Source organism: Triplophysa dalaica, chromosome 19 (genome assembly GCF_015846415.1).
Source record: "Triplophysa dalaica isolate WHDGS20190420 chromosome 19, ASM1584641v1, whole genome shotgun sequence".
Taxonomy (NCBI): Eukaryota; Metazoa; Chordata; class Actinopteri; order Cypriniformes; family Nemacheilidae; genus Triplophysa; species Triplophysa dalaica.
Window position 1 is genome coordinate 10,404,197 of NC_079560.1, and position 12,153 is coordinate 10,416,349.

Here is a 12,153-nt window from a genome sequence, read left to right on the forward strand (position 1 = left end):
ATAGTTACTTTAATTTTTCATGTGCCCATTTATTAGGCATATTTACAGTTATGGATGTGAAAACGCTGAAAATGTCACTCAACTGATGATGAAAGATCATGCACTATAAATGCTTTAAAAACTTGTAGACCTCACATGGGTATTTGAACCACCAAATATTGACATCTGTGCTATCAGTATAATAAAAACCTTTGGTAAAAACTAGATTTTTTCATTGCAAGGTTGACATTTTCACAGAATTGCCCATGTTTAAAAATGTGTGCTTTAGTGATCAGTGTGCGAAATGTGCCATGATCTCATAATCCATCCATAAACACAAGACATCCTGACTACATTTAATGACTTTTCTAGGGGGATATGAATTATTCTCCTTTTATCCAAAACTGGGTTATACACTGCTCGTCCAAAAAAAGTCACACACTAATAATTCTTGGACCGCCTTCAGCTTTGATTATGGCACGCATTCGCTGTGGCATAGTTTAGATAAGTTTTTGCAATGTTCAGAATGTCCATTTTTCCGAGAGTTGTCTCATGCTCCTTGAACAACGTTTCACAATTTGAGCCTTGATGAATCCTGGCAATGTCATCTTGGAATATACTCATGCCATAAGGGAAGAAAGATCCCATTGACGGAATAACCTGGTCATTCAGTATATTCAGTTGGTCAACTGACCTCATTCTTTGGGCACATAACGTTGTTGAACCTAGAGCTCCAATCCAATGATAGGCTCTTACCTATGTGCTTAGTTAAATCCAGGTGGTCATTTTCTTTTGGAAAGACAGTGTATGTGAAAATAATGAGAGCACCTTAAACACAAAGGAAAGACTCCTGTTATTAGAAACGCTCTGCCTACGTTGTAGTAACGTTTCAGGATGCCCAATAATCTGAACATGTTTCACAGAGTTTTCACAAATGTCTGCCACTTGGTTAAACTGCCCTGGTTCTCAGTAATTTTAGTCTCGAAACTTTGCACCAGGTGATGACAGGCAGGGGCTCTTTGATATGTTGTGAAATCCATGTTCATACTACAGGGAACATTTAAACACTAAATACCTTGAGTATAATACATTAGCTAGAAGAATAAACACTCAAAGAATCTAATTTAATTTTATTCAAAACCGTCATCACATCCAAAACATTTACAGCAATATGGAATATATATGACATAATTATTCTGGAATATATAGATGACACAATTGCCCCTCACATGGTTTGGATATTTGAAAGAAAGTGCCATTAGAAAATCAAATGGTCATATATGAACCTTAACAGTCACCTTCAGAAATGTCCCAAAAGTGAAAGGCACTAAATAGCAGCAGTTGAAATTGTCAAAGCAGCAAAGGCCACAATTTATAAAGTTTTAACCTAAATTTCAACCAAAATCAAAATACTCAATACTCCTCCCCACAACAGAGAACTTGATCTGAGCGTTTCATTATTAAAGATAAAGGAAAAAATCATAGAAGATACAACGAAGGAATCCACAGCAGGTGTGTTCTTTCCTCAGATCAGACCCTGATTCCACTGGTGGAAAAGCTGAAACAGTCCATTTTGCCACATGGACGTGGAGAAATCACATATCCATCACAAACTGGCTGTCATCAACTGAGGACGAAAGATGGAGGGGTTAGAAGGTTCAAAGCAAAGGAACTGTGAGCTCGCCCTTAAAAAATTCCTTTGAAGGCGTCACCTTCACACGTAGTACGGTACAAAATGTGGATATTCCCCTTATTATGGTATCACGCTTGCCAATCAACAAGGTGTTGTCAGATGTGTCTTTATTTGCTTTTCTCAGGACGTGGTTTCACTCACTCCCATGTGACCCTGAGCTAACATTTTTGTCAGCAGAGGTTATGATTGAGTCTAATGCAAGTTTCAGACTACATGATCTGAACCAGACAGGTGCTGTGGATATTTACAAACTAAAAGAGGTATCATGCGTTTTATCTGCGTGTCATAGTAAATATTTTCACATAAATATCCACTCCAGTAGGAAACATAGTTCATGGATTCAGATCCTGACAGGGCATGAATTCACACCTCAAGCTATTTGCAATAAACAACAGAAATTAACATGTTTTGCAAAAATTATTTGCAACGCAAAAGAAAATGAATTGGTTAATAGCAAGCTTGGACATGTTTCTCAACATATGCTTGAGGCGTCGATTTGGAATAGAATACGGTTAACACGTGCTAGCATTGTAAACACATCACTGGGTCACGTTAGAGGAGGGTTGGCTTGAATAAATACAGCGCACTTCTCAATGCGGAAGGGAGATAAAAAACAGCATAAGAGATATAAGGTCACAGGTTCATACCAGGGACATCTTTGTTGTCATCATCTTGCTCTGCTGGGTGCACTGAGGCAATAGTGACCCCTGGGATATGGGGGAGGCAGCAGGGTGGGGTGCGTGCAATTGGCGAGTTTCGAAATTCCAGGAGAAACTTTCGGTCATAGATTATCCGAGTCCCTGTATGAAAAAAAGAGATGTTAGCTCTAGAGGATGATTTTTAAATGTGTGGCTGCTGCTCAGCATTCTGTACAATGCAAATAATAAAGAATGCATGTCTGCTGTGCAGTTGAACTTGTATTAGGATAACTTAAAAAGCACTAGTGGTATTGCCTCCTTAAAACAGATAATTTCATGGCCATCATGGTCGGTTGTGCCTTTATTACAAGTATCTTAAGATACGTTTCTGCTTAAAACTGTGCTTTTGTAATTTATTTACAAAAACATACAAAGGCTGATATTGACAGATGATGTTGGTTTGAACGACTTTTCTACAGTAAAGAGAGGAGCTCCACACACGACATTCACAACACGCACGTGTCATGTATGTAATAAACTCATAATCAACGATGTTTATAATGCGATTTTAAACCAGAAGAGTTCATCTTACCACCGGGAGTTGTTGAAAACAAAGTTCCGCCTGGAGTCTGATTGTAGATCTCTGGCAGCTGAGACCAGGTCTTCTCAACTACAGATCGGCTTGGAATCGGACATGTCGATGAAGCTTCGCAGCTGGCTGACATGATTTCTGCTGAAAGTGAAGGTAAAGTTAACCACACTAAAGTCCTGTTGATGTTATGATTATCGTGAGCGATCTGCTGCGGCACTGAAAGTTTGAGCGCTGTTAATGCTCGGGGCGGAGACTTCTCACGTGCTTTAATAAAATCAAACCAATCACAAGGACGAATCTAGTCCCTTGCTAGGGTTGACAAGTGTTTACTTTGTGATATGCACTTTTTGATCTACCTGCAGGAGTTCTTCGGAGAACGTCAGTGTGACACGTGGTATGACGACGATACAAAACAAGTGCGATGAGGTGATATGGCAAAAAAACAGGCTTGTTCGCCTTGATGAGGCGCCGGAAGATCGGATTACCGTGAGAGCGATTCGAAAAACCATAGAAAGTTTGGTTTCGTTTCGCACTCGCGGTACTCCGATCTCATCCGCCTGTCCGATCTTCCAGCGCCGCATCAAGTCGAATAAGCTGTTCTGAAGTGTTTTTATAAATATGCGATGGATAATTAATTCATTATTTAATACAAAATTAATTAACCTTTTTTACCAAAATGTCAAATAAATTCAGTAAAGGATCATTAAATTAGATGTAAATACAGACATTAAATAGACGTCTACCAGATGTATGTGTACTATCAGTACTATCAGAGTACTATGTGTACTATTACCACACTGTTACAGGTTACATTTACAGTTATGCATTTGGCAGACGCTTTTATTCAAAGTGACTTGCATTGCATTATCTTCTGCAATCCCCTGGGATTGAACCCACAACCTTGCATTGTTAACGTAATGCTCTTACCACTGAGCTACAGGAAATCAGGTTGTCAAAGTCCCAGTGAAATAAAAAATGACAATGGATATTTTTTCATTAGATATTGCAGCATTTATTGTAAATAGTTTATCAATGTGGGCCATTCTCTTTTTAAAAATGGTGTGCCCTCATTATCTCCCGTTGAAATCCACTTCCGTCCTGTGGTGACTATTCATCTTAAATGACGTTGTGAGGGGTTTGGGCGGAGCATCCATCAACTCCTCCCCTTCAACTGTAAATCTGCTGCCAATTCCATTCCAAAATGCATCGGCTGTTTTTATACATCCAATCAAATCGCAGAGGAAGTAGAAAGCCACGCCCACTACTTATACAATTCAAAATTCCGTATTTTGACGCATTTCCGAGTGTAACAGAAGTAAAAACGATCACAACTTCCGGTTCAATGGGACTTTAACCTGCATTACTGTTGTAATGGTATGTGCTTTGTACTGTAATGGGTCATTGGTGAATGACACAAGGAGGCGTGGCTTTAGAGTGCTCTAAAACAAGAGGGACTTATTACTCTTTTAACACTAGCTGATAATGCTAGCCCTTATGAAAATATCTTTAATGTGTTGTATTTATCTTAAATGTGACAATTGTAAATGTGTCAGCTTGCTGTAAATATTTTTGTTGCCATCTCACACAGTTTGTGATGTAAAGCCTTGTCCAAGTTGACATTCGGTCACCAGTATAAGATGTTCACTTCGTGGGTCAGAGAAATGTTCACACACCAGGTACATTTCCAACTTTTTATTGAATATTAAGGTAAATATTTCACATTAATACAGGCTACATAAAGTGGAGCCACTATACGACATGAAATTTACTCTCATTTTAACCCTTTTTTCAGTATGTAAACAATTATACAGGTATTTACCACTCTAAAAGGTCTGATTTCATTCTTTATGCAATCATCTATGTCTTGGCCAAGTATAAATAGCGCACTGTCCTACTAAGCCCTGCCGACCAAGAACACTTTTACGTGGGGCTTAAATGTCAAAATGGCTATACTACTCAGAATGTATCCTGTTGAACAGGCAATCGATTTGTTCATAGACGGTGGTAAACACGTTAAATCCCACACTGGATTCTGTCTTTTTAGTTAGGCACGTCAAAGGTGTCCATTTCTCGAATTTCATAACTGGTTTAACATTTTTTGGGGGGACACATCTAGGTTAATACCACGTCTCAGTAATTAGGTAATTATCTTGTTCTTTAAACGTGTTTCTTGTTACTGCTCCTAGGCGTCTCGATCATGGTTTAGTTGACATGGTTCAGATGCACATTTCCCACATGTGGGGCCCAAGTACCAGGCCATACCTGAAACAACAAGGATTCAAGGAAAGAGTTAGAGAAGTGAAGAAGGGAGAGGACTTCTATTACAGTCCGTTTCACTTTCAATATAGAGGAACAGAGGCAAATAACAATTACCTGTTGTGGGTCTGAACTCTCACCAGAGTTGGGAACAACCTTCAGGATGGGATTCCAGGCAGGGTCAGAGGTGTGAAGACCGTTGTATACATGGCCACCAGGAGCCTCCCCCATCTGAGGGTGAGGTGGAATCATAGCACCACCGTACATCGGCAGGCCCTAAGATCCACAAGACAAACAAAAAAGATGCAGTCAACAAAAAGTTTTTTCTAGAAAGGTCTTCAGATCAAGCACAAAGTACAGGTAAAAAAGTGTAATTAATAATGAATTGAAGTGCAAAAGCTTGTCACTGTAGAAGGTGTACCTTAAAGTCCATAAAGTTGGTAGGTAGAGGTTGGTGGTAAGTGTTAGAAGGAGCGACAATCCCAGTGTCATCCCGTTCCATAGCCTGGTGTTGAGAGAAGGCTGAAGGCTCCTGCATCTGCATCACCGGCCCTCCCATCAGGGGCTGAGACCAGCCTGACATCGTCTCTGTGACCACAAGAAATGTTCATTTATTCAACTGTCTGCTTCCATGGTGAAAAGCAGGCAAAGATAAGATAAGTTATCGATGAATCGTTTTTTAAAATGCAGTCGATTCAATATCAGTTCTCAAAAGCTGTGATTCAAATTTTCTTTCATATTTCCGAAAGCACTGAACATTCATTAACGTGAATGTTATGGCTTCTACTATTCACTAGATGTCACTTTTCTTTTTACAACGGCTGGATGTTACCACAGGGAGCATATGGTTCGTTCCTTGCTTAATTAACATGGTGTGTCTCGAATTTCACATAAAAGGCAGCGGTTCATATGACTGCAGCCCCTCTTTACAGCTAATTTTTTTAAATTTTGTTGTTATACTGTATCTTAAATGTAAAATAACCTCTTCTATTTCAATATACCCAAGTGTGTTTAAAGTTTAATATACAGGTTTGTGGCTCTTCATTAATTTTTTTATTTCACCATTGTAATATGATCTTTATTGATTTGTTTTTAGAAATATCTATAATTTGTAATAAATCTATAGCCATGGACTTGAATCGAGAGCTTGGGAAATCGGAATCTAATCGGAACATCAGAATTGATTCCCAGCCCAATTTAGAACTTCACCTGACTTTGTTAATCTTTTCAAACATGCAGAACATTAATTGTCTATGTCAGCTGCAAACTCACCTGAGGCACTGCCCACACCAAAAGACCAAATGCCACCCTGTCCCACTGGTGGGGTGTAGCTGTTTGGCAGCATGGTGTGGTTGATGGAGCCGGTTTGCCGGATACGGGCCAGACGCTCTGTTCCGATCGGCGGGGGCACTTTCCGATCCTGCTGGTTGGAGCTACTTGGTTTTGACTGTGTCATAGCAGGAGTCACTGTAGATGTGCAAAGAGGTGAAGATGCCCCGGAAGACGCAGAGGGCACTGGAGATTCACCTAAACGTGCCACAACAATTGAAACGAATTAAAATTAATTCCATCCTATTCCATCAGTTACGAGTTTTAATCTTTCAGAAAATGAATGATCTGTGTGATGCATTTTCATTACAATTTATTTTCATACATGAAGTGGAGGAATTCCAGGGATGGGGAGAGAAGTGCTGGCGGCTGAAGGAGTGTGTACCCACAGGAGCCGGACTCTGCAGAAAGACAGGGCTGGCAGACATGCTTGTGGTAAAGTTGGTGAGTGGAGCAGACGAGGACATGGAATTGCATGTGGGGTCCATCGGATGCATTCCTGTAATATAACAAAAAAGCTTTAAAAAAAAAGTATCCGACTACAAATCACAAAACAAAGCAAAGTATTCAGCAAGTGCTTATGTTGCAAAGGCTGCCCTCACCAATGGGGCTTGGGACCACTCTTTGTGAGGAGCAACGATACCCGGGAGCTTTTGAGCCATCCGGAGGAGGCATCCCACTTTCCATTTGCCCCATTCCAGCTATGTAAGCGGTATTTGGGGCACTGTAGGGCTGCTCAGATGGGGTACGTGTCGGCAGATGACAGGCCCCCCAAACCTGATTGTTACCCATCTGGTTGTTGTTGAAGATGCTGAAGGGACTGAAAAGAGCTGCAGGTCCAAAGTTGTGTGGCAATTGCGCTTTTCCGCCATGCAGGTGCATTTGAGAGCCATTGATCATGCCCATGTTGGTGGACATTGGATGAGACTGAGGAGGCATGCCTGCCTGGGCCAGGGTAGACTGAGACTGTTGTTGTTGCTGCTGTTTGGGAGGCTCCTGCGAAGCTCCTGGTGGCACAAACACAGACTGCTGATCCGGCAGACCCCCTGGAGGCATGGGGTAGAAGGGTGTCGGTGGCTGCATGCGCGGGGACACACCAGGCACGGCAGGGGTGTAATGAGGTAAGGTGCTGCTGGTGTTAGTGACCGTGCTGCTGCAGGTGGGAAGAGGCAGGCGTGTGACGTGGTGAGATGAGCCTGGCTGAGATGAAGATGATGAAGAACTGTGTTCTGTGGTGGAGGGAAAGTGTGACGGAAGCTGTTGTCGGCTCTCTGACTGTGCAGGCATCATCGATGGGCCTGACGGAGAGGACGTGAAGTGCGGGGGAGCTGAGGGGCTGGGGCCGTCAGATGCAGATCCCGCACTGGAGAGAGCAAGCTCTGTGACGGGCTTCTCTTTAGCAGGGGTGCTGAGGCTAGCCGGCTCTGACTTGGGTTGGGAAGGATGCTGTGTGGGCAGAGCAATGGGCGGCGGCGGAGTCGTTGGGGTGGTTTGAATGCAGCTGATGGGAGACGGAGCAACTTGCACAGATGCAGTGGTGCTGCCAGTCGTGGCCATGGGCACTCCAGCCCCAGACTTTGGCTCTGTGGAGAAGAGCTGCTTCCTGACTGAGGAAGGCGTGGGGGTGTTGGTAGGTGCAGTACTCGTGGGAGAAGTGGTGGAGCCAGTGGCAGCCAGGGCACTGGATGTAGGAGGAGAGGGGTGCTCAGGGTGGGCCGGACCAGAGATGGCAGGACGCGAAGCAGAGTTGCCACTGTGTTTTGGGGAGCTGTTAGCGCTACCAGGGCTCACAGGACGCACGGGAAATGGACCCCATGTGTTGGGAGATGACGGGAAAGTGCCGCCGAACTGTGCCATAGGCAAACGAGGGTGACGGATATGATGCATAGTCGCTAGAAGGGCCAGCTGAGGATGAGCGTAAGCGAGCGGCAAAGATACGAAGGGAGGCCTGACACCCGGTGCCATGCTTTTGCCCAACTTGCCAGCCTGCTGAGACGTAGAGTTGGAGGAGGATGGGAACGAAACACCTGAGGAGGGCACCACAGATGGCAAGCCTTTTGAACTAGCTGCTGTAGTGCTGGTTGCCCCAGTGGAGGTTGTGTAGGTGGAGCTGATTTTGGTGTTGGTGCCAGGTGGCCGAATGTGGTTACGAGGTATCAGGTCCTCCAGCTCTTTGGCAGGATCCTGAATTAGCGCGTTGATAAGTTGTACAGCATGCCGTGTGGACTCTGTGCCTCCTCTGCAAACATAAGTAGAAAAACACATACTCATTACTCTGGAAGAGTTCTGGTAGGGTGGAAATAGTTGTTAATGCTTTGAGACCTGTCAGGCTTACCTGATAGTGATCATTCTCTCTCCGTTTTTGTCCTTCTGTTTGTCCACATCGATGTGTGCGCCTGTTACGTCTTGGATGGCTGTGATGTTGCAGCCGCCCCGACCCATTATCCGAGACACCACCGAAGCAGGGACTGAGAGTTTCTTAGATCTACAGAAATTGAGAAAATAAAAGGTTGTGTAATATTGGGATAAAATGTGAGTATTAGGGCTTGCACGATTAACCGCAATTTCCATTCAAATCGTGATTAAATCGAAGTGGCTATCACGCTTGTGAAATCACCAAGTCTGCAAATATGTTTTATGCGCAGCTTGTTTGTAAAGCATGGCTCTGTGATTTGTCGGAAATGCTGATCATTCTGAAAACACTGCACATGTAATTCGCTTATGTCTCAGCAAATCTTAATGCTAGATTGTAAGGTTTATCACATTGCTAAGAAGTTTTGAGCCTTACCTCCGAACTACCTCCTTCCATCCCTCTTCTCTTTTCTGGCCCCTCTTAGGGCTAGTGAGGTTCATTTTAATGTTGGGTGAGTTGACGGGTAGTGAAATGGTCTTAAACGATGAGGGCAAGGAACTGGAAGTCAAGTCACTTTGGATCTCATGAGATCTGCAATGAGAACAGTGTAACATTAATTTGACACATAGACATATATGCAGTATGTGGTACCCTGATATCTCAAAATTTGTAAGCTGTTAGCAACTATCACAAACTAATCTCAAAGTCTACATGCTAATTGGTGCACGGATATGCCTTTTTTCCACTGCAGTAAGTAACTTTGACTTCAATTTCACAATAAGCTTTAATGCAACAACAAGTGGAAGTATATCAGCTCTTACTTGTGCTGCGGTTTGGAGATGGACACTGTGACCTTCTCCTCACGATAGCTATGCAGCGATGGCCCCTGTCTCTTCTCTGCTGGAGTCTGGAAATGGCCAGAGCCTGCAGGGACTGGGAGGGGGAAGGAGGAAGAGGAGGATGAATAGGGCGGGTCGGTGAGCTCTTGACTCTTACTGCCATTGCTGCTTTCACTGTTGCAGTCAGTGCTGTCTAGGTTATCGGAGTCGCTGGTGCCGCCAGGTGCCCCGCCCCCTCTAGGTTCGCCATGGATCTTGTTTTTGTCTGCTTTCTGCTGCGCCAGGGACACCTGCGGGTCTTGGAGGATAATGGGCTCACAGGGAGAATCCTTGGTCTTATTCTTTTTGTTCTTGCGACTGGTGTTCGGCGTGGTGGGCACGTTCGCCCGCTTTTTGCCAAACGCGTTTGTGAAGGTTGGGGAAGTGGCGGAGATTCCAATGGTCGTGGTGGTGGTAGCGCTTGGGGGCTCAATTGGAACCTCCAGCTCTGCAAAAAAGCAAATAATTAACAAGATGCTACTGGGGCTCTGAAGAATTAAAATACAAACAAAAATGACAAATCTACACTACACAAAAAATGCTAACAAAACTTTATATTAGAAGTAGAGAATTTCTATCTAACATCAGAGCATTAACCTATTAGTGTTCCTCACCTTCAGAAGAGTCCTCCTTCAGATCCTGCAGCTCAGAGTAAATCTCTTTCACTTTTGCCTCTTCTTCTGCCATCTTCCTCTTCTGCTCTTCCTTCTTTTTCTTGCGCTTCTCCTTTCTCTTCTCCCGTTTTGCAGCCAAGGCCTGCTTCTTACTTTCTTCACGAGACTGGAATCACAGTTTAACAACTAAGTTCTGCTGCATGCTGTGACTAAAAAAAATCAATCATCTGTTTGCACCGATGGTTCCTATTCATATGATGTAAAACTAACCTTTTCCAGATCAAGCTCCTCTAGCAGAATGCTGGCGTTCTTGTTTGCCTCAGCGGCCTGCTGATCTTTGGCTTTGACGATGGTCTCCATGCACTGATGACACTTCTTCAGTAGTTCCTGGACATTGGAATGTAAATATTTCAATCAAAGACTCATCTTGAGTCATGGAAATGTTCTTCTTAGAATATGCCTTTTATCATGACAAGGCCAGTTTTCTTTGGTACCTTATCCGCAATGGTTGCAATGTATCTCATGCACTCAATGTCAGATGGGAACTGGTTGACTTCCTTTACTAGGTACTGCACCACTTTAACATGACCCTAAAAAAAGAAAAAATAAGGAACACAATTGAATATAATGTTTTGGGGACAATCTATAGAGTCTGTATAAAGAGTTTAAATAAAAATACACAATTTAAATAACAGGGTTTACAATTCTGCAGTAACCAGCATCACAGATTCTGCATAACCCAGATAAGCCAAAAAAACCTATTAACCCTCAGCATTCCAAAGTTAAACTGCTTACCTTGCGGAACGCTGCCATGAGGGGGGTGATCTTGCGATTGTCGGCTGCGTCAACATCAGCTCCAGCCTGCACCAACAGCTGAACTACATCAAAGTGGCCTCCGTTAGCAGCCAGCCACAAAGGTGTGTTCCCCTTCTTATTCCGCACATCAATGTGAGCCCCTCTATATAAATAAAGTGGCGGGATAAGCATGATTAGCACAGTACTAAAGATGTCACCTTCTGTCCTGTATTCTACACCATGTGCAAGTCTTACAGACGTACCTGCTGATGAGAAGCTCACAGAACTTGTAGTGGCCCTTGTCTGCAGCTATGGTGAGTGCGGTGTCACGAGAGGAAGGAACCGGAGGGGCATTGACATCCGCCCCTTTATCTAACAGCACACGGCCCACTTCGGCATAACCACCAGACGCAGCCTCCATGAGAGGAGTGAGACCCGTCTGGTATGAAGCAAGGTTGCATATTACAATCTACGTTTATATTTGGATATAACAAGTGTAATGACATGTGGACAACTGGTGTGAGCCGACCTTGGCGCGATGTTCCACGTTGGCCTTCCGGTCCAGCAGCAGGCTGACAACCTCTGCTCGTCCCTGAAAGCATGCCAAGGTCAGTGCTGTGTTGCGATTGGTCTCTATCTGAGCGTTGATGTCTGATCCCATGTCCAGCAACAGTTTCACGGCAGGCACATGGCCGTTCATGGCTGCCAACATGAGTGGAGAAATGCCCAGCTTACTGCCAGTCCTAAAAGAGTAAGAAGAGTACATATAGTGGCCAAAGACAGATCATTCATAAAACAATAACAGTGACTCAGACTATGGGCATTAGGCCATTTTAGACTAGATGTTCTGACCTGGAGTTGATCTCGGCACCGGCGTTGAGGAGGATCTTGATGATGTTGACGTAGCCCCCTGAGGCCGCCAGGCTGAGGGGGGTGTAGTCAGACACATTACGGTGCTCCTTATTAGCCCCGCGGAGCAACAATAGCTCCACCACCTGCAATGAAGTAGAGAGAAATTAACCTATA

General features: G+C 43.8%; 2 protein-coding genes across 8 annotated transcripts in view; both read right to left on the minus strand.

Moving 5' to 3' along the window:
* Positions 1 to 1,094: 1,094 nt before the first annotated feature.
* eif4ebp3 (eukaryotic translation initiation factor 4E binding protein 3) lies at positions 1,095 to 3,164 on the minus strand. The gene is made up of 3 exons (XM_056731259.1): positions 2,903 to 3,164; positions 2,320 to 2,472; positions 1,095 to 1,606 (listed from the first exon to the last, which is right to left on the minus strand). Exons 1-3 carry the CDS (start codon positions 3,033 to 3,035, stop codon positions 1,575 to 1,577), a joined length of 318 nt encoding a protein of 105 aa, XP_056587237.1. The 5' UTR covers positions 3,036 to 3,164; the 3' UTR covers positions 1,095 to 1,574.
* A 1,415-nt stretch (positions 3,165 to 4,579) lies between these two features.
* ankhd1 (ankyrin repeat and KH domain containing 1) overlaps positions 4,580 to 12,153 on the minus strand; it is a 29,249-nt gene continuing 21,675 nt past the window's right edge. For 4 of the 7 annotated variants that reach the window (XM_056730756.1, XM_056730757.1, XM_056730759.1 and 1 more), the window contains 16 exons: positions 11,980 to 12,122; positions 11,657 to 11,870; positions 11,391 to 11,566; positions 11,128 to 11,290; positions 10,827 to 10,922; positions 10,603 to 10,719; positions 10,333 to 10,498; positions 9,662 to 10,166; positions 9,276 to 9,431; positions 8,823 to 8,972; positions 7,090 to 8,726; positions 6,798 to 6,986; positions 6,431 to 6,685; positions 5,580 to 5,746; positions 5,276 to 5,434; positions 4,580 to 5,164 (listed from right to left, as the gene is read on the minus strand). In XM_056730756.1, coding sequence (XP_056586734.1) covers positions 5,105 to 5,164; positions 5,276 to 5,434; positions 5,580 to 5,746; positions 6,431 to 6,685; positions 6,798 to 6,986; positions 7,090 to 8,726; positions 8,823 to 8,972; positions 9,276 to 9,431; positions 9,662 to 10,166; positions 10,333 to 10,498; positions 10,603 to 10,719; positions 10,827 to 10,922; positions 11,128 to 11,290; positions 11,391 to 11,566; positions 11,657 to 11,870; positions 11,980 to 12,122 — 4,353 coding nt within the window. In that variant the 3' untranslated portion in view covers positions 4,580 to 5,104. The remainder of the gene's footprint in view (positions 5,165 to 5,275; positions 5,435 to 5,579; positions 5,747 to 6,430; positions 6,686 to 6,797; positions 6,987 to 7,089; positions 8,727 to 8,822; positions 8,973 to 9,275; positions 9,432 to 9,661; positions 10,167 to 10,332; positions 10,499 to 10,602; positions 10,720 to 10,826; positions 10,923 to 11,127; positions 11,291 to 11,390; positions 11,567 to 11,656; positions 11,871 to 11,979; positions 12,123 to 12,153) is intronic. The other 3 variants (XM_056730762.1, XM_056730761.1, XM_056730760.1) reach the window with 1 other exon arrangement.